Consider the following 24,018-nt stretch of genomic DNA (forward strand, 5'->3'; position numbering starts at 1 on the left):
GAATACATTACATATTTAAATGTACAAATATTTTTAACTATAGATTGTTTAATATAAAACAATATTAAATTAATCTTTTTATGAGAGTAAAACGTACTATTAATTTAAATGATGCTTTTTATACTTTTTAAAATATCTAAAAATAAAATATTTTGTTATTTCGTAATACCGGAGGTAACCTACTTCCTAATCTATATAAAAAGAATAATAAAAATATTATTACCCATCAACATATACATATGTATATATAATTTTTATTGTTATATATAGTACTTTTCCACCTAATTTTTTTATCTTTTTTTGTAAATACGCCTGTAACCACTTTTTCTATCTATATTTAGAATTTGACGTTTTTTAAATAAAAACTACAAACAGTTATTAATAATTTTATTAGAATTCTTTTTGGTATGGATCTCTTGTATTTAAAATATTCCAGTAGAATCATATACGTATGTATAGATGATAAATCCATTCAAAATCCATCATTATTATTATATTAATGAAATGCTAGAAGAGATTTTGTAAATCTCAAAAACACTTTGTATTTTAAAATTATATTTGTTAATTTTTATTTATAAATTTAGTTTTTTATACTATGTATATTCTTTTTATATCGTAAGATCAAACTATTTATTCGTGTGAACTATTAATATTATCTAATCAAATTTTATTGATGATTTCAGTTGATAGCCATATATTTGCATAATTTGTTATCTAATTTAATAAAATCTTACCTCATCTATGGTAAATAAATTCAGAAAAAGTATATAAAAATAAATAATCAAGCTATTATTCATTCAAAGTAGCAGCAATTTATCACGTACAAAAAATATTGATATATTGTATTCATAAAATAGTGTAAAATTTTTATTAATGTATTACTCTTTAACCTTTTATAGAATTTTTCATCTTATCAGTTACTTATATTCGAAACTAGATCTTAGATAAATTAAATTAAAATATTATTAAGTAAAGAGGTTTCGGAAAGTAGAGAACTACAACAACAAAAAATTATTTTATATTATTTTTAATTAATTGAATTATTGGCTAACCATACTAACTCTGCCATATTATTAATATTATTTTTTGATTGTATTAAGATATCATTATTATTATCTTATAAAAACGAAGAATATTATATTATGAATATTATATATTACAAATATATACAAATATAAGCTAAGGGCATTTATCGTTCTTGCTTATAATAATATTTATTATCTTTTAAATCTTGCAAAAAATAAATAAAAATATACCCAGTTACTACTCCTAATACATATATAGTAATGTTTCTTTGGTTTTCTAAGTTCAGAATATAAGCTAAAAATCGTATGAAATCTTGTTTTCCTTTATCAAATAGAAGGCAGCTTTAGCCTTTTAAGTCTTGTGCCTAACAATAAAAATATAGTGGTTAATCAGTGAAAATGGTTTTATTGTATTTCAAAGTATTCTCCATGATGATGTCTCCATCATCATCATGTATGGGAACAAGAAGAAGTCATTGGGTGACAAGTCGGCAAGTGAAAAGTATAGAAAGCCTCTCTATGAGACTTCAACTCATTTAATTTATGTTTAAGATTAATTTTTGATATATTTAAAGCATGTAGAACATGCAAATCCGTTGTACTCTTGAATGAATCATTTATTAGCAAATTAGGTTATAGATTTTAAAAGTAATTTTAGAACTTTTTATTAAAGTCTTTTGAATTTACGAAAAATGGGTAATTAACTATATTAACTATTAACTCTGCTTAAATAACGATTAAAGACAATTTTATTTATTTAAAATTTTTGTAAATAATATTAAATAAAACAATAACAAACAATATCTTCAAAATATTGTTCCTAACTTTAAATTGTTATAAATAAAAAATGTGGTGTATTATAATTAATTGTATTCGAATAAATTAGAGTTTTTTATCTTCATAAATATTAAAGTGATTAAAAATAAAAATTTATGCAAATTACAAATAAATACACACATAAATTTCATAATCAAAAAGAAATGTGTTTTTCTGCCATTTATTAGTAATATATTATAATATCTTTAAAAATAGTATCAATATTGATTTTAATTAACATATATTTATGTTCTATTATGTTTTTTTTTTTTGAAGAATACTTCAATTCTGGTCAAATTGAAATTTCTAATACAAAACTGTGAAGGAAGAACCGGAATACAAATTATTTTCATTATTCACTGACAGCAACTGAACACCTCAAACTCACGCATAGAAAACAATGTCATTTCGTGTTGTACGAAGTTCGAAATTCCGCCACGTCTATGGCCAAGCACTGAAACGTGAACAATGCTACGATAATATACGCGTTTCAAAAAGTAGTTGGGACTCAACATTTTGTGCGGTAAATCCAAAATTTTTAGCCATCATTGTCGAATCAGCAGGAGGCGGAGCATTTATTGTCCTTCCTCATAATAAAGTAAGTACAAATGAATAAATTTTTAAAATATTTTTGTTATTTAGAGTACATCTAAATTTATCAAGACACTATATTTTTCGTTTTGAATGGTTATAAAAAAATTTCAATCCATATAAAAAGTACTCAATTACAGAAAAATGTTTCGTGTATCACAACGCACTCCGATAAAGAAAGTTTCATTGGAATATAGAATTTATAAAACTTGGCATACGCTTTCCAACCATCTTAATAATATATATATTATAGTTTTTCATACTATTACAAGAAGAAGATAGAAACTTGAGCGTAATGTCAATCGATTCCGGAATACTCGTGTTAAAGAATAGCATGAAAGACTAAATCAGTATTAAGTGATTTAATATAGAGAATTGTAAGAAGAGCATTCCTTTTGTCGGCTAGCTATTTAGTGATTCAATTTTATCTACTTATGCAATATTTTCTATCATACCATGGCTTCGTAACAAACTACTCTATAAGACTTTAAAAAATTTAATCAAAGACTGTGATCGACTAGATATTCAATTGTAGTGGGCTGTTTTTGTTGTAGCTATAGATTAACTCAACTCCTTTCCTGAAAATGATGAAACTCTATGTGAGTATTGAGAGACAGTCATTCGTCAATGATGAGTATTAAAAGAACCTATACCGGACAACATTTGGGACCAATTATGAATGCCTTCTAATGCAGTTGCTGATTTCTCTATATTTTCGTTTATTTTTGTTTTATAATCAAACATTAACTAGATAACATTAACTGTTAACATTACAACCAGTTCCTGAAAGTAATAAGAAGATTTTTGGCTTCTTATTTTACAGGCCTATAAGTCTACTACAACCAGTCTTTGTCTAATTTTTTTTTTTAATAAACTGTATTATCGCGATGAAGATCAGTGCTCCTGATATATCACAGTGTATTTACAATGCGTCTTAGCACATTACTTTGAATAATGTGTTTTCGCAAGAATAATGCTATTAGCAGGAGTAGATCCTGAGTATATGGCAGTATATAAAATTGGGCCTAATATATGATCGCTATGGCTGTACATCTGCTGTTGTGATTTCTAAGTATGAAAAAATGATTTCATGCTTGATTTCACTTGTTATTAATCTCAAAATCTAGATATGGATATCGTTTTTATATTAGATAATTTCATCGTGGCAAATATTTTCACTATACTGCTACACTATTAGTCTCTACAAAAAAAATGAGTACATCTTTACCAAGAGAGATTCATAGACCTACCCTAAGAGTTTATTACACACAATAATTAACTAAAGAAAAGCATAAAATTTTATATTTTACTTTTCCGAAATTTGTAAGAAATACAATCATTTTAAACAATGTTGACTTTATCACTCTGCAATAGATAAACTTTAATCTAGTAATCGGTATGGATCCAGTGGACTTTATGCATGGTCACCTCTACGGAAATCAAGTTGTATCTAGTTCCCTACAAGCATTTAACAACTTTTATATATTAATATCTTTTAAATATAAATATTTTTTTATTAATAAATATAAATATAATTTTCGATCGGCCCAAATAAAATAATCCAAAAATATAATTTTTAAGCAAAATAAGCATTTTCAAAATTTTAAGCAAACAATGCTTTATTTGGAAAAGTGCTTATATTTAATTCAGTTTTTCTATATAAAACAAATGTATATTTAAAATAAATTTATTTATATATTCCTCTTTTTAATTATTTTTCTTCTTTTCACTTATTTTAATTTATAATTTTTGCGCGCGTTACCTCAATTATTGGGCAATTGCCAATTAAATTTCAATTTTAAACATGCCCGAAAAAATCTATTTATAAAAAGTCATTCTGAACGGAAAAGAAAAAAGAAATCACTTTCTAAAAATTAAAATTAAAATTAAAATAAATAATCGCTAAGCATTAAAAAAGTTACAAATTATGGATCATTTAAAAATAGGTCGGTCGGTTGGTTGGTTGGTTGGTGGCTTGGTGACTATCTCCAATGGCATTATAGAATTTGGCTCGCTGTTGGATCGTTTGCTGCTGGTCAATCTGATGCGTTGGCGTTGTTGTAAAAAGTTGCTAATATATTATTGCATTTATAAATAATTTGTGTCTTATTCGCAATTAAGAAAATATATTTGCATTCGATGTGCGTTTTTAATTTTATTTTCTGCGAAATTTATGTTTTTTATTTTTTTATAAAGTTTGTGAACGTTTGCCATTGCATTTATTATTCACTTTATAAAAAAAAATTACTTGAAATTAAATGTTTTAATTAGTCATTCTTTATAAAATTAGTCACAAAACTCGCAATTTATAAGATGGATTACTTTTAGCATTAGCATTTATTCTTTAGTTTCATGTTTTACTTAATTCGTGAATTTAGTTTAGAGATAATTCATAAAAATAATTTTGTTCCAACATAAAAATACATTCACCAACACCAACTTGATAACTTAACTGAACTTTGAGAAAAGTTAAAGAACCAATTACTCACATTTAATATGACGAAGCAATATAAATAACCAAGCAATGTGCTTCAAACAATAAATAAATAAAATTCCATAATATACGAGCAAATACGACACTATATACCTAGATTTATATGTTATTCATATAAATATAACCAATATAGTCCGTCATACGTGACCAACAGCATGTGATTTGTTGCAATTTCTATAATCATATTCATAAATTATTTTTTAAACTATTTTTTAATATCCATAACAGACATATTTGTTACCCTTATAAAAAAATGCATATTTTGCCTTTATTATTTTTATGTATTTAGATAAATTCCGGGTATTTTAAACGTTCTGTAAAATCAGTACATTTACAATATTTGCAGGGAGATAGGGTGTTAAAGAAAAATCGTTCAAATATAAGTTCATTCCAAAATTAATCATTAGTCAATGCATTAGTTTAAATCAAATTCTTCTCTAAAATATTGTTTCTTATATATCAATACATTATTATCTTTCGACAATTTCTTATTAATGAAGCTTTGGAATATTAATCACTGTTTTCTGTTGATTGTCCTTTAAAGTGATTTACCATCTCACTTTTGCAACAAAAACGCAAAAATTTATTTATTATACATTCTAGCAAGTAAGTGCCTTTTAATCAAAAAAAGTAGTATTAATGAGAACAGTAATGAGTTTTTTGTTCCAATATGTCCTCAGAACACAATGTTACCAATAACAAAATTAAAAAATTAGATGACAGAATTAGTTAAGTTTTTATAATGCTTTACTTCATCTGTTAGACAGACTAGTCTCGTTAAGACTTATTGACGAGACAGTTCTATCCAGTCTTTGCCTGCTATAGTCTTCGTGTTTTTTTCGTTACGATTTCGTACTTACGTTCTGCAAATCCACTTATACCTAACTCTACTGATTATTGATAAATGCCGTTAATACATCTTAAAGTTCCAAGATTTGTGGGCTGAAATAGACTCTCTTTTAAATCTATAACCTTAACGTAAGCGACCTCTGCTTCAGATTCAGATGTGCAGATTTTATCAGCTATATTTACATGTGCTATAGTTATCAAAATGTTGGAGTATCCGTAAAGTCCATGTTATGGAGACCTTATTTTCTAATATTGAAAACTTCCCATATAAGTTACTGAGTTAATAAGTTTTAGTTTTTTAGCATATTTATGGAACCTTATTTTTAAAACAACATTCACTTGGAGATATATTTATGCCTTCTGTATTTTTCAATATTAGCACTGATTTAGTGAATAGGGATGCATCAATAATAACAATTGTGATTGCAATTTCTACCTTTCCAAATGTAAGAATGGTATTGGATTTTAAATTTGTTTTAATTCGCAGTGTTTTTCACATATAAGCATTTTATGCAAAATTATTAACAATTTTAAAGTTAATATTTTTAAAGCTATGAAATTTTTGTAGAAATTAAAAGTGTTAGCAAAATATTTGAATGACATTTAGTAATAATAGCACAGTTTTCTACATGTCATCTTAAATTGGTATATCTCGATCTAGAGTTTTCACACATCTGCCATATATTTTTAAACAGATTAGTTAATATATTTTTGACAATTTTTAAATTTCTCTTTGATTTTTTCTTTTAGTAAGATTTGGCTGTATGCCCGATATTGCTTATTTGACCCTGTTTACTGATAAAATTTAAGTAAACAGATGAGAAATATTTTATAGCAATTTTTACACTAACTAAACGTTTATTTAAAAAGTTTAATATCACTTTCTTCAACAACGCCTTCGCCACCTGTTTATTTATGATGTCACGGCACGACACCTTACGTTTCGATGTATTACTCCTCATTGTAATGTGGATGCAGACTAAAAGACATTAACATTTTACTTAAGACACTTTTCACATTTAAACGACAAGTGTCGCATGTTGAATTTATTAAAAAAAGAAAAAAAATGACAAAAACAAAAAAAAGGAAAAACAAAAAAAAAAAAATTTAATTCAGTGCGAATATTGAATAATTGGGTTAACATCAGCAGTGATGGTCAATAGACCAAGTAAAACATCGTCGAACATATGTGTAGGAGGCGTACATAATTTAACAGTCAGGTTTCTGTTTCATGCAATAATTCAAAAATTGAAATGAAATATTAAGTTGTATAGAATAATATTAAAAATATATTAACTTAGGAAATGCATTTCTCTTTATTAATAGGTTGGTCGTATAGCAGCAGATCATCCACTTGTCGGAGGACATAAAGGTCCTGTATTAGATATTGCTTGGTGTCCGCATAACGACAATGTAATTGCTTCAGGATCAGAAGATTGTGTTGTAAAAGTTTGGCAAATACCAGATGGTGGCTTATCGCGCACATTAACAGAACCCGTCGTCGACTTAGTATTTCATCAGCGACGTGTGGGGCTTGTGTTATGGCATCCCTCAGCCTTAAATGTATTACTAACAGCTGGTTCAGATAATCAGGTTTGTGTTACATTATTCTTATAATTCCATAACGATATATGATTTTTTAGGTGGTCATTTGGAATGTTGGAACTGGTGAAATTTTAGTACATATCGATTCACATCCAGACATTGTGTATAGTGCCTGTTTTAATTGGGATGGCTCAAAATTAGTAACTACTTGTAAAGATAAAAAAATACGTATATATGATCCACGTAGCGGAGAAATTGAAAGTGAAGCATTATGTCATGAAGGTTCAAAAGCCACACGTGCCTTGTTTCTGCGTCATGGACTTATCTTTACAACAGGTTTTAATCGTTCCTCCGAAAGACAATACTCATTACGTGCACCAGATGCTCTGAATGAACCAATTGTTATGGTAGAATTAGACACATCAAACGGTGTTATGTTCCCATTATATGACGCTGACACAAACTTAATATATCTCTGTGGTAAAGGTGATTCAGTTATACGATATTTTGAGGTAATATACAATGAAAATATAAATCACTTAGTTTTAAAGAAATATTTTTAACAAAAGTGTTCTTATTGCAGATTACACCAGAGCCACCTTTTGTGCATTATATTAACACATTTCAAACACCGGATCCTCAGCGTGGTATTGGTATGATGCCAAAACGTGGCTGTGATGTCACAACATGTGAAATTGATAAATTTTACCGCCTCAATAATAACGGCCTTTGCCAAGTTATATCAATGACAGTACCGCGCAAATCTGATCTTTTCCAGGAAGATTTATATCCAGACACACTTGCTGAAGATGCTGCACAAACTGCGGAAGATTGGATAGCTGGAAAGGACGCCGATCCAGTCACATTTTCCCTAAAAGTAAGTTACATAATATAAGAGCTTAACACGGTTTAAATAATTTGATAAATTGGAATACAGATTTTTAGATTTAATGTCAAAAAAATCAAATCAAATAATTTAACCAAGTAAATGGACGTTGAATTCAAAGATGAATGAATCATTACATTTCGTTTTTTTTTTTTTGTATATATATATTTAATAGGATTTATTTATATTTTTTAAATAATTTATTAAAATTTCAATTCATTTTCAGTTTTTTGAAATTTATAATAATTTTTTTTAATGAGAAAATAAATATTTTAGAAAAATAAAAATCAATTTTGAATTTCTAAATTAAAAAACTGTTATAAATATGGCCGGTAATTATTTATGATAAGATCACTTATAATGAAATTGGTATGTTTTCATATTAATACTTCTTGAAAACTTAAATTATTCCAAATTTATACATATTTTTCATTTAAAATAACATTTTATTTAATCTAACAGGTAAATATCTTTGCTTAACTTCTTCATACTTAAATTTAGTAAAATTTCGCTATTTATTGTTTTTTTCAATCAGAGAAAATTATTTATAAATTTATTTTAAATTTCATTAAATTTTAAATTTCATGTAAATTAAATTTTAAATTTCATGTAAATTAAATTTTAATTAGATAAATTGAGTAAATTTTTTTTTAATATTTATCTTATATAAATACTGTAAAATTATCTGATTTTGATTCATTTTCTTTTTTTTTTTAATTTAATAATTATTTTTTTTTAATTTATCTTACATTAATTTAAAATAAAATTAAATAAAATTAAATTAATTTAAATAACTGTTTAAATTCATACAAATTATACAAATTCTATAAAAGTATTCTACTTTTAATTGGAAATAAATTAAAAAGAAAATTAATTTTTATTTTAATTAGTTTTTTTATATACTTTATATTCAAATTTAAAAAATTTTTTTTGATTTGAAGACACTTTTTTTTAATTCAAAGAAAGCAATCTTCAATTGATTAATTTTAATTTTATTATAAATCTAGTTTAAATTTAATGAATAATTTATTGAAGTAATTTTATATATTCAATTCATTAGTGTTTCTATCTGAATTTTTCATTGATGAATTTTACATTAATGGTATCTTTTAATTATAATTATTTTATTTTATTAAATTATAAAAAATTTAAATTATTTTTTATTTTATTTTAAATTTGATATATTCAATATATTTTATTTTGATTGAAGTACTTGTATTCCAAATACCAAATTAATTATAATTTTGTCCGTTGTTTTTGCTATGCAATTTGCTATTATATTCATTGTTTAATGTTTTTGGAGATTGTATCATTTTTCGTAGTTTGCTAATAAATTTAGACAAGAAAAAGTTCTTAAAAGTATTACTAGAGCTCATTAAATTATAAAAGCTTCTTGTGTTATAAAGTAGTTAACGTGCTACAGGTTATTAAAAGGAATTATTTTTTACATTATTTTTGTATTAAAAGAATAAGAATAAATATATATCATATTATTATAGAGATAATATATTCAAATAGACTTCTAAAATATATTCAAATCGACTTCGAAAATACGTTACAATAAATAAATTATATTAATAGAGTAACAATGAGGCTCAGTTAATTTTTTTAATTTTTATGCTACTAGGAATTATATTAGTTTATATTATATAAGATTCAAAGAAGTTCATTTGATTTGTGATAAAAACATATATTATGTACAACTTACAAATCAGATTGCATGTTAAAATAATACAAATATGAAATCAGTTAATTTAAAAAATTATTTTAATAGCTGAATTTTTTTCAATATGGTGCTTAGGAAATTGTCTAAGAATAATAATATCATAATTTCTCATCAGGTGATAAAAACGTTTTGAAAAAATAATAAAATAGTTTATTTATTACTATATTAGTACTAATAATAATTAGAATAAAAGTAATATGTATAGAGTATAGTTTTTATATATATGAAACTTGTCTTTTTTACTATTAATTTGTATTGTTGTATATTTTATTGAATTGTTGATATAAGCAAATTAAAATTACTAAAATGTTTAACTTTTCACACTGACGAAACTTATTCACACTGGAAAGTAAATTGTAAACACTGAGAGCAAAAAAAGACAACAATTAAATTACTACTATTAAATATAATAACATTAGAAGTATAATAATATGTATAACGAACATTGATTAGGGACGAAAGTAGAATTTGTTATATATTTTTGACTCTTTTTAGTAGATTGCTGTAAGCCTTCTTGATCCTTTATAATTCTGTTTGACATAGAATTTGGTGATATCTGCCATTGGTATACGAATAGGCTAAGATATTTAAGAAAATTTCATCCTCTCGAAAAAATAATACTGAAGGTGTGAAAGTATACTATACATTTGGTTAACTAATAACTAGTACATAGGCGAATAAAGTCGAAACAATCGTCCCATCATCAATTGTCAAGTACTACTCGTTAAATTTTCTACTAGTGAGAATACTAGAAGAATACAATTTTTGTGATTAATGTCACATTAAATAACTTCAGTGTTAAAGCTAATTTAAAAACAAAATAAATAAATAAAATATTTAAATTAATTGTCACAACCAATAAACAAAATTCCAGAAAAATGTACGAACATAAAAGTCAAGTACGGTTCTGGGTTAATTGGTTAAGGACACTGACTCTGAGCATCAAATTTGGCAGGACACGAGTTCGATTCCGGGTACTTGCAGTCTCAAAAAAAAAAATTAACCACATTTTTATAAAATGTCTAACTAAAATTAAAAACAATTGAGGATTAGTAATAGAGACTTATAGAGGGTTAGTGTTATAGAGTATTAGTGTTATATATATTTTATTGCAAAATCACTTACCAAGAGAATTTATTTTTTCTGAATTTTTTACAAAATCATTTCAAAAAATGCAGTCGTTTTTCATAATTCATACATACAAAGTTTTTCAACATATACATACGCAAACAAGCACGCTTTCATAAAGCTAACACGCACGTTGCGTGGCGTAGTTATTTGTTGTGTTATTTGTTTTTAAGTTTAACAGAACAGAATTACTAAAAAGTCTTAAAAGGATCGTGTTTCTATTGTACAGGGTGGTTACGTCTCACAATCCGCCAATAAATCACTATCGGTGACGAAGAAAGCGAATATACTGAACAAATCCACGGCGGGCACATCAAAAAGTGCCAGCAGTATGGCAATTGGAGGAAATCATACAGCAAGCAATAATAACAATTCAAGTGGACCTACACAAATAGGAATAACGGTATTTTCATAAATATATATTCTTTGTTTATTAGATTTTGAAATAATTTCATAATTTATAAATTTTTTTTAAATATTAGGATAAGGACCTTCGGGACATAACGGACGAAATACGGAAACTTAAAGCAATTATTGTGAAACATGAAAATCGTATACGTGCTCTGGAAGCAACGATACGTTCACAGAATGAAGCGGACGCTATCGATGCGGCCAAAAGTCAGATCGGCAACAACAGCAGCAGTGACGCTGTCAAATCCACCCCAGAAAGCAACAACAAAGAAGATAATGAAAGTGCCAATGATTATAGCCACACCTCCGCGCCAGATGAAGTCTGAATGTAAACTTAAAAGTGAATTTAGCACTGCGACGCTTTTGATAATTTTAAATATATATATTTTTTTTTTAAATTAATTTATTATACATATTTGTATTTGATATAGTGAGAAAAATGAAAATATTGTATTAAAAAATGAGAAGAACTAAAATACCTAAAATCCATAATTAATTTTTGTTTTTTATTAGAAGTTGAACTCTCTTCTTTAAAGTCTACTTTATTTTCACACTGAATCGACAATATTTTAATGATATCAACTTCTGTCGAAACGAAACAATTTTTCTGTATGTAAATTCGTCCTACAATAAATAAACTACATTTATTAACATATTAAATATTAAAATTTGTATATTTAATAAGATAAAATGAGAATTAATTTTTTACATATTTCGCATACCTAGCTTATATATTAAATTATACTTAACAACTAATAAAGTGATTGCAAAGATAGGGAAACTATTTTTCTAAAATATTTTTTGATATATTAAAAAAATTAACTAAATATATGATTAACAATCTAATTAAAAGGTTAATTGCAGGGTCAAAAAAAAAACAAAAACAATAAATAAAAGATAAAAGATAAAATAAAAAAATGTATTATGAAATATTTTTTATTAAAGAAATATTGTTTGATAAAATTTAGCCATAATATTTAATATAAAAATTATATAAGTTGGCTTTAAATCGAACAAGTAAAAGAGTGTAACTGATCAAATATGAACAGTAAAACACAAAGTAAAAGTAAAAAAATTTTACCCCGTGTATTAACCACAAGCAACTGATTTTATATGCCAAATTAAAAAATGAATTAACAAAACTACCTTAATAAACTTAAATATTAATCGTAAAATATATTTCAACTTGTATATTAGAAAAATGCTCTCTAGAAAAACTATATGTTTTTATACCAATTTTATTTTTTATTAATTTTTGTATTAAATGTGTTAGTTTTTTTTTTAATAATTTTTTTGTAAAACAAGAGAAAAGTTATTTGTAAATTCCAAATGTTTATTGTTTTTTTATTATTGTGTTTAATTTGTATATTAATTTTAATTGATGATTAATTAAATAATTTGATTTTAATTATAAATACATTTTTAATTTCTATTGTTAAATGATGATGTTTAGTAAAAATAAAATAAAATTCTTTTACAAATATAATTTGTTTTGTTTTTGTATTATTTTTAAACATACAATTCACTTATTATTACATACAACAGGATTTGACTATAAAATTTGACTATAAATTAATAAACTTTCCTACCGATCTTTTATATAAAAAGTAAAAAAATTAAAACTATTATAAATAAGTTTGACATAAGATATTTTCAAATTACATACATTTATGTATTATATACAATTGCTTTTGCATAACTAAATAAAATGAAGGCCATAACTTCTTCTAAGGTGCTTATAAATAAATAAACAATAATTTTTTACAATTTTAAAATAAAATATTTCTTTCTTAATAAATTTATTTAAAAATATTTCTTAGACTTGTCTGGTTTTCAAAGCAAAAACATATTTTATTTATAATATTTATGTGCTTAAGTGAACAATAAAAAATTGCAAAGTTATAACGTCTTGATATCTTTATTGAATCTATTTTGCCATGATTTACATTTTTTTCACTTTCTCACTCTTTTTTAACAATTTGAATAACTGAAACAATAATCCTATTTTTAGAATATCCAATTTCAATACAAAAAATTAATAATTTAAAAATACAGCGAATTTTTAAAAATATTTGTGTTATTATTTAGCATATTTCACACAATCCAAAAATAAAAGGTATTTATGAAAAAAAATTAGGTTTTGAAAGTGTTCTAGTTTTACGATATTCACGAAGATCGACTATACTTGAACAAGATATGGTGTTAGCATACTTGTAAGCGGCTTGCTGTGCTCAAACATATTCGAACATCGAAATGCTTCAAACGTCAAACATCTCGAATAATATTTGAGTTCTTAATTTTAACACGTCATATAGTAGGTCCAGGAAATAACAACTAAAAGAACAATGATAATATTTACAATTCAAAGAATTGGTGACTTAAATATTAATACAGTATGTATGGGCACGCAAAATCGAAGGCTTTAAAAATATCCATACTTAAATATTAGTACAAGTACTTATGAAATACACATATATAGCCTTTGCTTTGAGTATTACTGTATTGTAGCAAAATATAAAGAATAGTCAATGATGGTTTTTACAGCAAGCTAAAAATAGCAAAAATAAAAATAATAAATTTAAAAAAAAATTTTATTGTGTGTATCTAAATTAATCTTGATTATGTAGTTTAAGGTTCTATTTTAATATCTTATTTATGATACATAAATTTTAACAAAATTAATGTGCATTACAAAATAAAGCTTCATATAGAACTGAAAACTGTAAGTACTAAACACAATAAAAAAGTGTTATCCAACACTACCCCATACATACCTGTTTTATTTGACAGCTGATTATTTGGTATAGAAAATTACTTCGGTAGCATACTTTTTGTGCGAATTCGATTACGTTTATTCTGTTCCGTTCATTCCAATTTTGTTATAGAGTGTGGTAGGTCGACTAAAGAAGTTCGGAGGCTAGAAATTTGTGAAGTTAACAAAAATTATATGTGAAGAATTCAAAACAAGTTGAATAAATCTTTAACAACTAATATATATGAATCAGTAAAGTAGTGATGGCAAAAAGTACAAAATAATAATTACATAAGCGAATAATAAAGAAAAGCACAAAACAAACTGGAAAAAATGAAAAGATAATTTTAATTTGAAACAAAATTAAAAGTTGGAAAAAAAACGAAGTCATAAAATAAAATAAAACGGATCAGCTGTCTATCTCGCTTAGTGTTATTTCATCATCTTTTTGAGTAGACACACATGAGAAGTACGGTGTGTACCATTGAAAAGCAACGGAAAAATTAGAAATTTGAAAAAGAAAAATATATATAAGAATAGCAACAATTTATACCAGAGGAAGATGTACAGCGCGTCTACGAGTGGAATAAACATTAAAAATTCTAACGAATTTTTAGAACACAAAAACAAAGAATCTAGTTGCAATTCCGAAAATTTAGCCAAAGAAATTTGTACTAAAATTAAGGGATTTCTTTGATTACAATTTTAAATAGCATCACCACCATATATAATATATTTTTGCTTCTAAGACCAAAGAATTTAATTTAGTAGCAGTTATAGTTTTTGGTATGTCAATCAACAAACAAAAATATCAACAAAAATTACGCGCACAAATGTACGAAGTAAATTTTTGATCATAAAATTGTTAATAACAATAATACAAAATAAATTACCAGGATAATTAGCAAAAACATTATCCGGAAATAAGGAAATACACACTATAAAGTGATATCTCGTCTACTCAAAAATAAAATTCACACACAGCACTTATTAAGCTTAAAAGAGCTAAGGAGCAAGCATTTCCGCTATTTATTTTTATACGTATTTTGAAAATTATTTTATATAAGAAGTTACAAATTAAAAAATTCAAAAATGCCTTCAATCAATTCAAAAACAATAACACCGAAAGGTCTAGGCAAATATAATGTCTTCTCACATGTCAAATATGAGCATTTAGTAGCAGGCATATCTGGAGGTGTTACATCAACTCTGGTTCTACATCCATTGGACTTAATAAAAATTCGTTTTGCTGGTAAGTTTAAATTATTTGTTTATATTAATATATATATATAAATACTTAAAAATTTGAAAACATGTATTTAATTATAAACTTAATTTTGTTAAATAACTTGTTCTCAAAAAAATCAATAGTTAAATCGTCTGTATATATAACATATTGTATAGTGTTCTGCATTTGATTTAAAATTCATAAATTTTTTAAATATTTTGATTTTCGACATTACTATATCGAATTTTTAAGCAAAGAATACTTTTATGTGATAATATGTTCAGCTCAACGCTAATGAATACTGTTTTATAATTTTATACAGATTTTAAGCAATGTATATACACGAAGTTTATGAATCATTTAAAGTTTTTTCTTAGAAAATATAATTTAAATTTTTGACTATACTATTTAATATAAAATATTCTTTGCTACTGTTAATGTTTTGATATTAATAATTTATAAATGGTTTCACACACAGTCGCTATAATCGTTAAAATTTTTTTCAGTAGTTTCAAAACTTTTTATCCTTATATTGTATAAAATGATTACTTAAAATACAATATAAATATATTGTTTAAAATCTAATTACAATTTATGTACGCAATATTATCAAAATTCGTTGTCAAACAAACACATACCTGCTTTGGGGGATGTTGAACGGCACTTAATCGTCTTTGACGAGTGGCTCAGGGACGTACACCCAGCGGTTCTTGGAACCATCAAAATTCGTAGTTTCTTTTTCTTGGGTTGCAGGTATTTCCTATTTTTGAGCGTTCAATTTACTCAAAAAAAAATCAAATAAATAAATAGATACAAATCAGTTTGTACCTATAGAGTCAATATATTTCAATTATGGATAATGTGATCTAGCCATACTTTGACAAAACTAATAATAATTTCTTTGCTAGGTATCGTCTTTAGTTTGACGTTGTAGCGAATGCTGAAGATCTTATGTTTGAGTTTTAGGGATCTATAAATTTTCTTAAGTACTTTTCATTCAAAGATTACGAACCCCTAAATTTATAAATATATATATGGTATATAAATTTGAAATTTTGAATCATAGATACATTTGCGACTTGTTTACTAATCACGATTTTATTTAATTACTTACTCATTGCATGATGTTGACATTGTGCTCTTCCTAAATTTTATTTACAATTTAATTTATTTCTTTATTTTGATTTGAATTCTTCATATTTAATTTCTTATCAGTTACAATTTATAAATGTATATATACATATTGTATAATAAACTTATTTCCCAAATCACTACAATGAAAAAGTGCGACTAGACAGTCTGTAGACATTAAATAAACTATGACGCATCGCATAATTAAATTATTAAACTTTGAGTTGATTTTATTTTGAATTTTCACTGCAGTAAGAAAATTAATGTATTGCATTTATTTGGGCTTTCCTCTCTTTACATGGTGGATTAGCCTATACTTATTTCTAGGCCATCCACATAAAACAAGTGTGGAAAATTTTATTTGTAAGTTCCATGGAAAAAATGTTTCGTTTTCATTACTTACATTTATCGAAAGAAAAGTGTGGGCTGGGTGGGGAGATGCTCTGAAACATGTGCTTGTTCATGCGCTAATGCAGTGACCAGTAACTAGTCAAAATGTAAACAGACGGAATTGAAAAGTGCTGAACGCAAATGGCATATGCAATTCAGCAAAGCTGCATGTGTAACAAGATAGCAACAAATCAAATTACGTATGCATAAGTATATATGCATTTATATATAATTTGTATATTAAATGTTATAAAATAATCAAATATAAATTTATCACAGTATTCAATTAATTTTTTCGTTCGAATTTTATTTAATATAGTTTAATTTTATGTTTAAATGAATTTGTAAAAACATTTTATGGGTTAAAATACATCGATACATCGTTTAAACTAAATAGATGGTTCTTTAACAATTTCCTTATGGTAATTAACTACCTAAATCTTTCATCTGAACTAGAGAATTTATAATTCGTATGGCAAAAGAATTCTGATTAATTGTTTTAATTCTTTCCGGTTTAACTAGGCTTTGTTTGGTATTAATGAGAAAATTTCATAATAGATTTAAATTACTTTAAGCTAATTTTTATATGTCTGTTCCTATAGTGCATATAAATTATATGCAATATTACAAATATTTTTGTATATAATATACATATTTATAAGTGTTCACGTTCTTAGTTTGTGATTCCAAAATTGTATAAATTATTTTTTTATACGTCATTAATATAGGATTTTTTTTCAGTTTTGCTTATGTTGTATTTCTGACAATAATATAGAAAACTGGCTATATTTGCATAATTACGCACAATAATGGTTTATTGTTGTTTATCATATATTTAATATAAATATTGTTGTTTTCATTCTTATCGTTATTTTCTACATAATCGTAAATTAAATAAGCATCGATAGTAAAAAAATATCCAATTATTTGTTTATTGTTGCTTTTTAGTTATAATAACAATATGTTTTCCTATAAACTGTTGGATATACTTCCCATATTGAAAATAATATACATATGTGTATTTTTTAATAGTTTTTGTAATCGTACTTACTTCTCTTACATAAATATTATATCTGTTTTTTAGTTGGTTATTTTGCAGGAAATGCTTTACTTTCTAAATAATATTAGATTTGATAAGAATTATATAAGATAACAGCTCCTACGTAAATATGTGTTGGGGGGTTTTATCATTTTGTTTTTCTTTTTTGTATAAAGTAAATATTGCTCATAACGGTGGTAAAAGCAATTGTTGTTTACACAAAAAAAAAAAAAAAATAAATCGCACCATGTTTTCTTTGAATAATACAAAATGAAAAATAAATTAATTAGCAAATTTTTGTACAAATATTTTTGTATTTAATAAATGTGAGTATTTACAAATTCACATAAACACAATCTGAAGTAATGTTAATTAGCTGCAGAAGCCAATATCTCTAATCGTTATACAATAACAACTGTTCCGGTTTAAGACTAGTTTGTGTTTCTCTTCACTACAAGCGCTTTCCTCCTGACATTTAAACCATTTCATTTCCATTGTTTCCATTTTTTATATTTGCTTTAATATCAAAAACAAATTTAGGCGCTTGTACCCATAAAATTCTTCCATATTTTTTTCAATTTTGGTTATTTTTGTCATTGATGTAAGATATTCTTTTTTTCTTCGATTTCGCATACTTTTCAGTCTACCTGTTTCTTTAAAAACTCACGTGATCGACTGTACATTTTGACAGCTGTTTTCAAATTCTCCGTTTTCATTGAAACTGTTAACACTAATACCAACGAAAAATTAGCTCGCAAAGAAACTCGTATTTATATCTTAAAGCGATGGAAAGAGTACCTAATTGTTTTTGTTTTTTTTTTTTTGACTGCAATTTGTTGTTCTTTCATGTTTTCAGTTTTGTTTTCACGTTTTCTGTTGCCATGTGCGCGATACATTCACGATTTTGGAACGTGACTCATCTATTTACTTGATTTGTTTTTATCGCAATTTATACAAGTTTGATCCATATAACAAAAACAAAAAAAATGGTGTATTAATTTTTTATAGATCATGGAAATAATATAAAAATTCATATACATACCTATACATATTTAATTAATATAAGTTTATCTGTAATTAATTTTAAAACAAAAGAATTATGATTACAATTATATATAAAAGCAGTAAGGTTAAATAAAAAGAAATTACTTGTAAGCTTAAGTTTAAAGTTAATTAAAAACATAACATAGTTGAAATCACTAAAAATAGTAAAACAAGTAAAGATATCAATAGGAAATATGTATATTAAATAATAACTAACATATTTACGTTAATCTATAATAAGTTGCACTAATTAAAATTCAAAAACAGTAGGAGTGTTCACGATGTAAAAAGTTTACTTCACACAAAATGTATTAAAAAAGAACAATTTTGCAAAAGAACAAAGCAAAAAATATTAGCACCACCACAAAAGAAATTGTCATTATAGATCTTACATTTAAACTATCATATTATCATAATAGAATCGTTGTCTATAAAGTTTTTACATATTAATAAAGAAACAGTTCAGTACAAAAGATCTTCTATGTTATTAGCGCTCTGTTGCAATGGAAAACTAGAGTTATATTTTTTTCCATATTTTTTCTATATAAAAAAATCGTATATTGATTTTGAGCTTATTCTTATATCAATTTGTTTTTTTTTTTCATGAAAGAGAAAAAATATCGATTTTTTCAAGTATTACATATATTATGAATGTATTACTTTAAAGGTAAATTGTGTTTAAAAACGAGTAAATAATTGGATTTATTATAAATTTCTCCTTGTTTTAAGTTATATATGTATATGTATGTATGTTTGGATATGTAAATGGTAAATTGTCCAGAATTATTAAAAACAAAATTCTTATATTTTTATTAAGAAGAGTAAAATGTGCAGTGTTGTGGTATGTTTCATATAGCTGTTATTTATTTTATTTATTTATTAATAATGATAGTTTAGTTTATAAAACTAATACTAACAAGTATAGATGTAGCTTTGGCTACTGAGACCTTCAGCTATATATTGCTTTTATTATTCTTTACAATTTTTAATAATTCTTCAGATATAATTTATGACATCGAATTTTTACCCTTTTTGATGATTTATTTCTATGTTATGTCTTTTCATAGAATATATACTTGTAACAAAATATATGTATACACGTAATACAACAGGTTTTATGATGTTGACACACTTTGGTTAATCTTTCGTTTCTTAACTATACTTTTGAAGGTCGTTTTTTCGATCTTATGACTTCTAAAATATTTTTTATTATAAAAAAACAAAATACTATTTTTTTGATAAAACTAAATGTTAATAAATAAGTTGTTTGTTTTTTTACATATGAAATTAAAAAAAAAAAAAATTTTACCCCTCCTAGTACACGCCCACTTAAACAACTTCCTATCACTAAGAAAATTGCCTGTTGGTTGAGTTGCTGTTGCCAACAAAGTGGCGAGCCCCTCTTTTTAATTGCGTGCGATTTTTTATTTATTTTAAAAGTCACCTTCTATAAAATATTTTGCACGTTTCGCTAATTTAAATTAAAATCTGATTTTTATTTTTTGGTCACAAGTTGATAATTGAAAAACAAGTCTATTTTTTATTAAATGATCGCGTTTATAAAAAAACAGTTTTTTATTTTATTTTTATAAAAATTAGCGAAAACAATGAAAACAATGAAAACATGTAGAATTTCATCGAAATATCGTCGACTGTACTCGACGCACGACTTGGCCAAACATTATAAGTTGACGTTATTGTTGCTAATATTTGTTGTTGCACAATTATTTTCGGGCTTATCAACAAATTCAAATGACGGCACATTATCGTGTATTAACATTATCTCAACCTAAGCTAAAAACAAAAAATATTTTTCATAAATTTCACAGAATTATTAACATTTTGACATTATAAGTGAATTTTTCCATTTATGTGAACGAGTAAATATGTTTTCATAATAGAAATGGTAAATAGGGGCACGTTTGAATTCGAAGAGGATTAGAAATTTAGATTAGAGTTTAATTCATGACATCTTATTTAGCACTGGTAATAGGTTTTGTATTTGAAACGTTGTATATAACTTGTTCATTTGAAGTTTTCAGCATTCAATTTATAATTTGGTATAAATTAGTATATGGGTACACCTTACTTACCTATTACTAAGTATTACATTTATAATTTCTATTAGAAATATAGACAACTTAGCAATTCACCGTTATGCCATCGAATTTCTTCTGTTTTTATAAGGAAGGAATTTTTTTTATTTAAGTTTTAGTTTAAGCAATAGCTTAACATACATTATGTATATAAATTATATAACATATGTTAGTAGTAGTTCTGAATTATATTAATGTTATATAGACTTTCTAGAATTCTATGTACAGTCTTACCATACTAATTTCAAGAAACTAAAACATTGAAAAGACACTAAACTAATAACGAAATCTTGTCAGTCTTCACATACCAATTACATGCTTTCGTAATTCGCAAAGGTGATATATTTTTTTAAGAGGAAAAATATTCTATAACTTAAATTTTTTCTATCCAAAAATATTTGCAATTATAAATTTCATTTTTCAATATTTTAATTTATTTTAAAACACAAGTCATGTGCCGCCGTCTCTATTAAAAAAAGGAATGAATTTACAAAATCTTCACGCTGAAGATTATACATATATAAGTATCGACACCGTGTGTGTATTGCTACGAAATAATTTCTTAATAGATATACGGAATTTTTACAAACATGTATGACAAAGCTATAAAGAGACCGATATGAGAAGTTTATGACACAAATTTTTAACTTTGAAGTAGCAATTGATTTTTTTTATCAAAACAAAAAGTTCTTAACAAATCTTATTTCATTGTCATTATACATATATTAATTTTGTTTTTATGTAATTATGCAAATACTATACAAAATTAATTATACTATTTAAATAATATTTTACAGTTAATGATGGCCGTACGGCAGCAGTACCACAATATCGCGGTTTGGGTAGTGCCTTTAGCACAATATTTCGGCAAGAGGGTTTCCGTGGTCTATACAGAGGTGTAACACCAAATGTCTGGGGTTCGGGCTCATCATGGGGTTTATATTTTATGTTGTGAGTTATAAATGACATTGAAATAAAATAACTTATTTACTTATACATATGTATGTTTATATTTTAATTTTTGTGTAGTTACAATACTATCAAGACCTTCGTGCAGGGTGGTAATACCACACAACCACTTGGTCCGACAATGCATATGTTAATAGCAGCTGAATCAGGTGTACTTACACTTCTACTGACAAATCCCATTTGGGTTGTAAAGACACGTTTATGCCTACAGTATGGTGGAGAAAATGTTGCAGCTGGCAGTAAGTCCGCAGTGGAGTATCGTGGCATGGTGCATGGTTTGTCACACATCTATAGAGAGGAAGGTGTACGCGGTTTATATAGAGTAAGTATATAAAAAGTATTTTTAAATTAATTTGGTTATACTATGCATTGTTTATTTATTTACTTTTAGGGCTTTGTTCCCGGCATGTTTGGTGTTTCTCATGGAGCACTACAATTTATGGTCTATGAAGAGTTGAAAAATAATTACAATGAATATAGAAAATTACCAATTGATACGAAATTAGTAAGTATATGAATTAATTAAATCTGTTATGTTATAAATAATTGTATACATAAAAATTTATATTATTTTAAGAATTTTGTGTATATGTCATAATAGTATTTTGTGTTAGTATTTTGAGTATAATATATTGCATTTTTTATATTACATTTGCATGGTCTTTTAAAGAAGAAAAGTACAAAATTTTACTTTTAGAATAACAACTAAAATAAGTAGGTATGTGAACAATATGTTTTTTAAAAAATTTAAGTATAATTATAAAATATTGAAATATATAAAAAATATTTTTTAAATGGTACATTATCAATGAAAAAAAAGCTAAAGTTTTTGATTAATTAAGCTGGAACCAGTGAAAGTAATAAATATCGCTAGTTATAATAATACCTCGCCCTAAGGAAGAAGTCAAACAAACTTCGAAACGTCGGTGATAGTTATATAGAATAGTATATAATAATGAAATAAAAAAAACTGATTTATAAGCTTTTATTTCATTTCTTCACTACAGACTTTTATTAACTATAAGGTAATAAATATTTACCTAAAGCAACAACATTTATTTTTATCATTTATATCTGATTTTCCATATTAATATAATGAAATTAATATAGCAGTATAAATAGTTCTTATCCTGTGTTTCTACTATCAGTTTGTTACACTGTTCCATCCTAAAGAAGAAGTCAAACTTCGAAACTTTGGCAATATTTATATAAGAAATAACTATATGAAATAAATTAAAAATAAATAGCCACTTTTTTTACCTAATAGTTTACAAAAAAGTCTTTAAAAAATAAGCGCCTTATCTCTTTATGTTGTATATATAATTTAATAAAAAATTGCACTTAGCAACACAATATATACAAACATTAATGTATCTTTAAAATGAATTTCAGTATCTAATTTTCTAACAATACAATTTGTTTGAACACAGCATTTAGCGAATATTACAGCAAATAAAATGTTACAAAATAACACATTATCAGTTTCATTATAGTTTTTTGAAATAATCTACAAAAAAACATATGAGAGGAAAGTTAGCAACTAAACGTTTGCAATAAAACTGCGAAAAAAGCAACACATTTGTTAATATTTTTATTTCATTTATTACTTCCACTCTCATTTTTGATTGTTGCTAAGGGTTGTTGATTAATATATTTTTTATTTTGAATATTAATTATTTTAATTTTGTTGGTCTTATAATCATATGATGTTATCGCTTAGTAGGTCCATTTTGAAACGTCTTTTGAATGTGTATCTAATGAATTTGTTTGGCAAGTTACCAAATAAATAAATAATTTTATTTATTTGTAAAAATATAATTTGCTTTTTATATGAATATTATATATAAATTTAATGAAACCAACAGTTCATCCAAAAGAAACAAAACAAAACCAAAAAA

At 25.2% G+C, this 24,018-nt stretch overlaps 2 protein-coding genes across 3 annotated transcripts in view; both read left to right on the plus strand.

The window, feature by feature from the left end:
• LOC119678373 (coronin-1C-A) overlaps positions 1 to 12,178 on the plus strand; it is a 33,317-nt gene extending 21,139 nt beyond the window's left edge. Inside the window, exons 2-7 of one of the 2 annotated variants that reach the window (XM_038090164.1) lie at positions 2,118 to 2,439; positions 7,102 to 7,368; positions 7,419 to 7,832; positions 7,904 to 8,197; positions 11,269 to 11,463; positions 11,543 to 12,178. In XM_038090164.1, the coding sequence (XP_037946092.1) occupies positions 2,242 to 2,439; positions 7,102 to 7,368; positions 7,419 to 7,832; positions 7,904 to 8,197; positions 11,269 to 11,463; positions 11,543 to 11,797 (1,623 nt within the window). In that variant the 5' untranslated portion in view covers positions 2,118 to 2,241 and the 3' untranslated portion in view covers positions 11,798 to 12,178. The remainder of the gene's footprint in view (positions 1 to 2,117; positions 2,440 to 7,101; positions 7,369 to 7,418; positions 7,833 to 7,903; positions 8,198 to 11,268; positions 11,464 to 11,542) is intronic. The other variant, XM_038090165.1, reaches the window with a different exon arrangement.
• A 2,111-nt stretch (positions 12,179 to 14,289) lies between these two features.
• Positions 14,290 to 24,018, plus strand: part of LOC119678377 (mitochondrial folate transporter/carrier) — a 14,993-nt gene continuing 5,264 nt past the window's right edge. Inside the window, exons 1-4 of the mRNA XM_038090172.1 lie at positions 14,290 to 15,475; positions 21,949 to 22,102; positions 22,181 to 22,442; positions 22,512 to 22,625. Of these exons, the coding sequence (XP_037946100.1) occupies positions 15,316 to 15,475; positions 21,949 to 22,102; positions 22,181 to 22,442; positions 22,512 to 22,625 (690 nt within the window). The 5' untranslated portion in view covers positions 14,290 to 15,315. The remainder of the gene's footprint in view (positions 15,476 to 21,948; positions 22,103 to 22,180; positions 22,443 to 22,511; positions 22,626 to 24,018) is intronic.

Source organism: Teleopsis dalmanni, chromosome 2 (genome assembly GCF_002237135.1).
Source record: "Teleopsis dalmanni isolate 2A chromosome 2, ASM223713v2, whole genome shotgun sequence".
Taxonomy (NCBI): domain Eukaryota; kingdom Metazoa; phylum Arthropoda; class Insecta; order Diptera; family Diopsidae; genus Teleopsis; species Teleopsis dalmanni.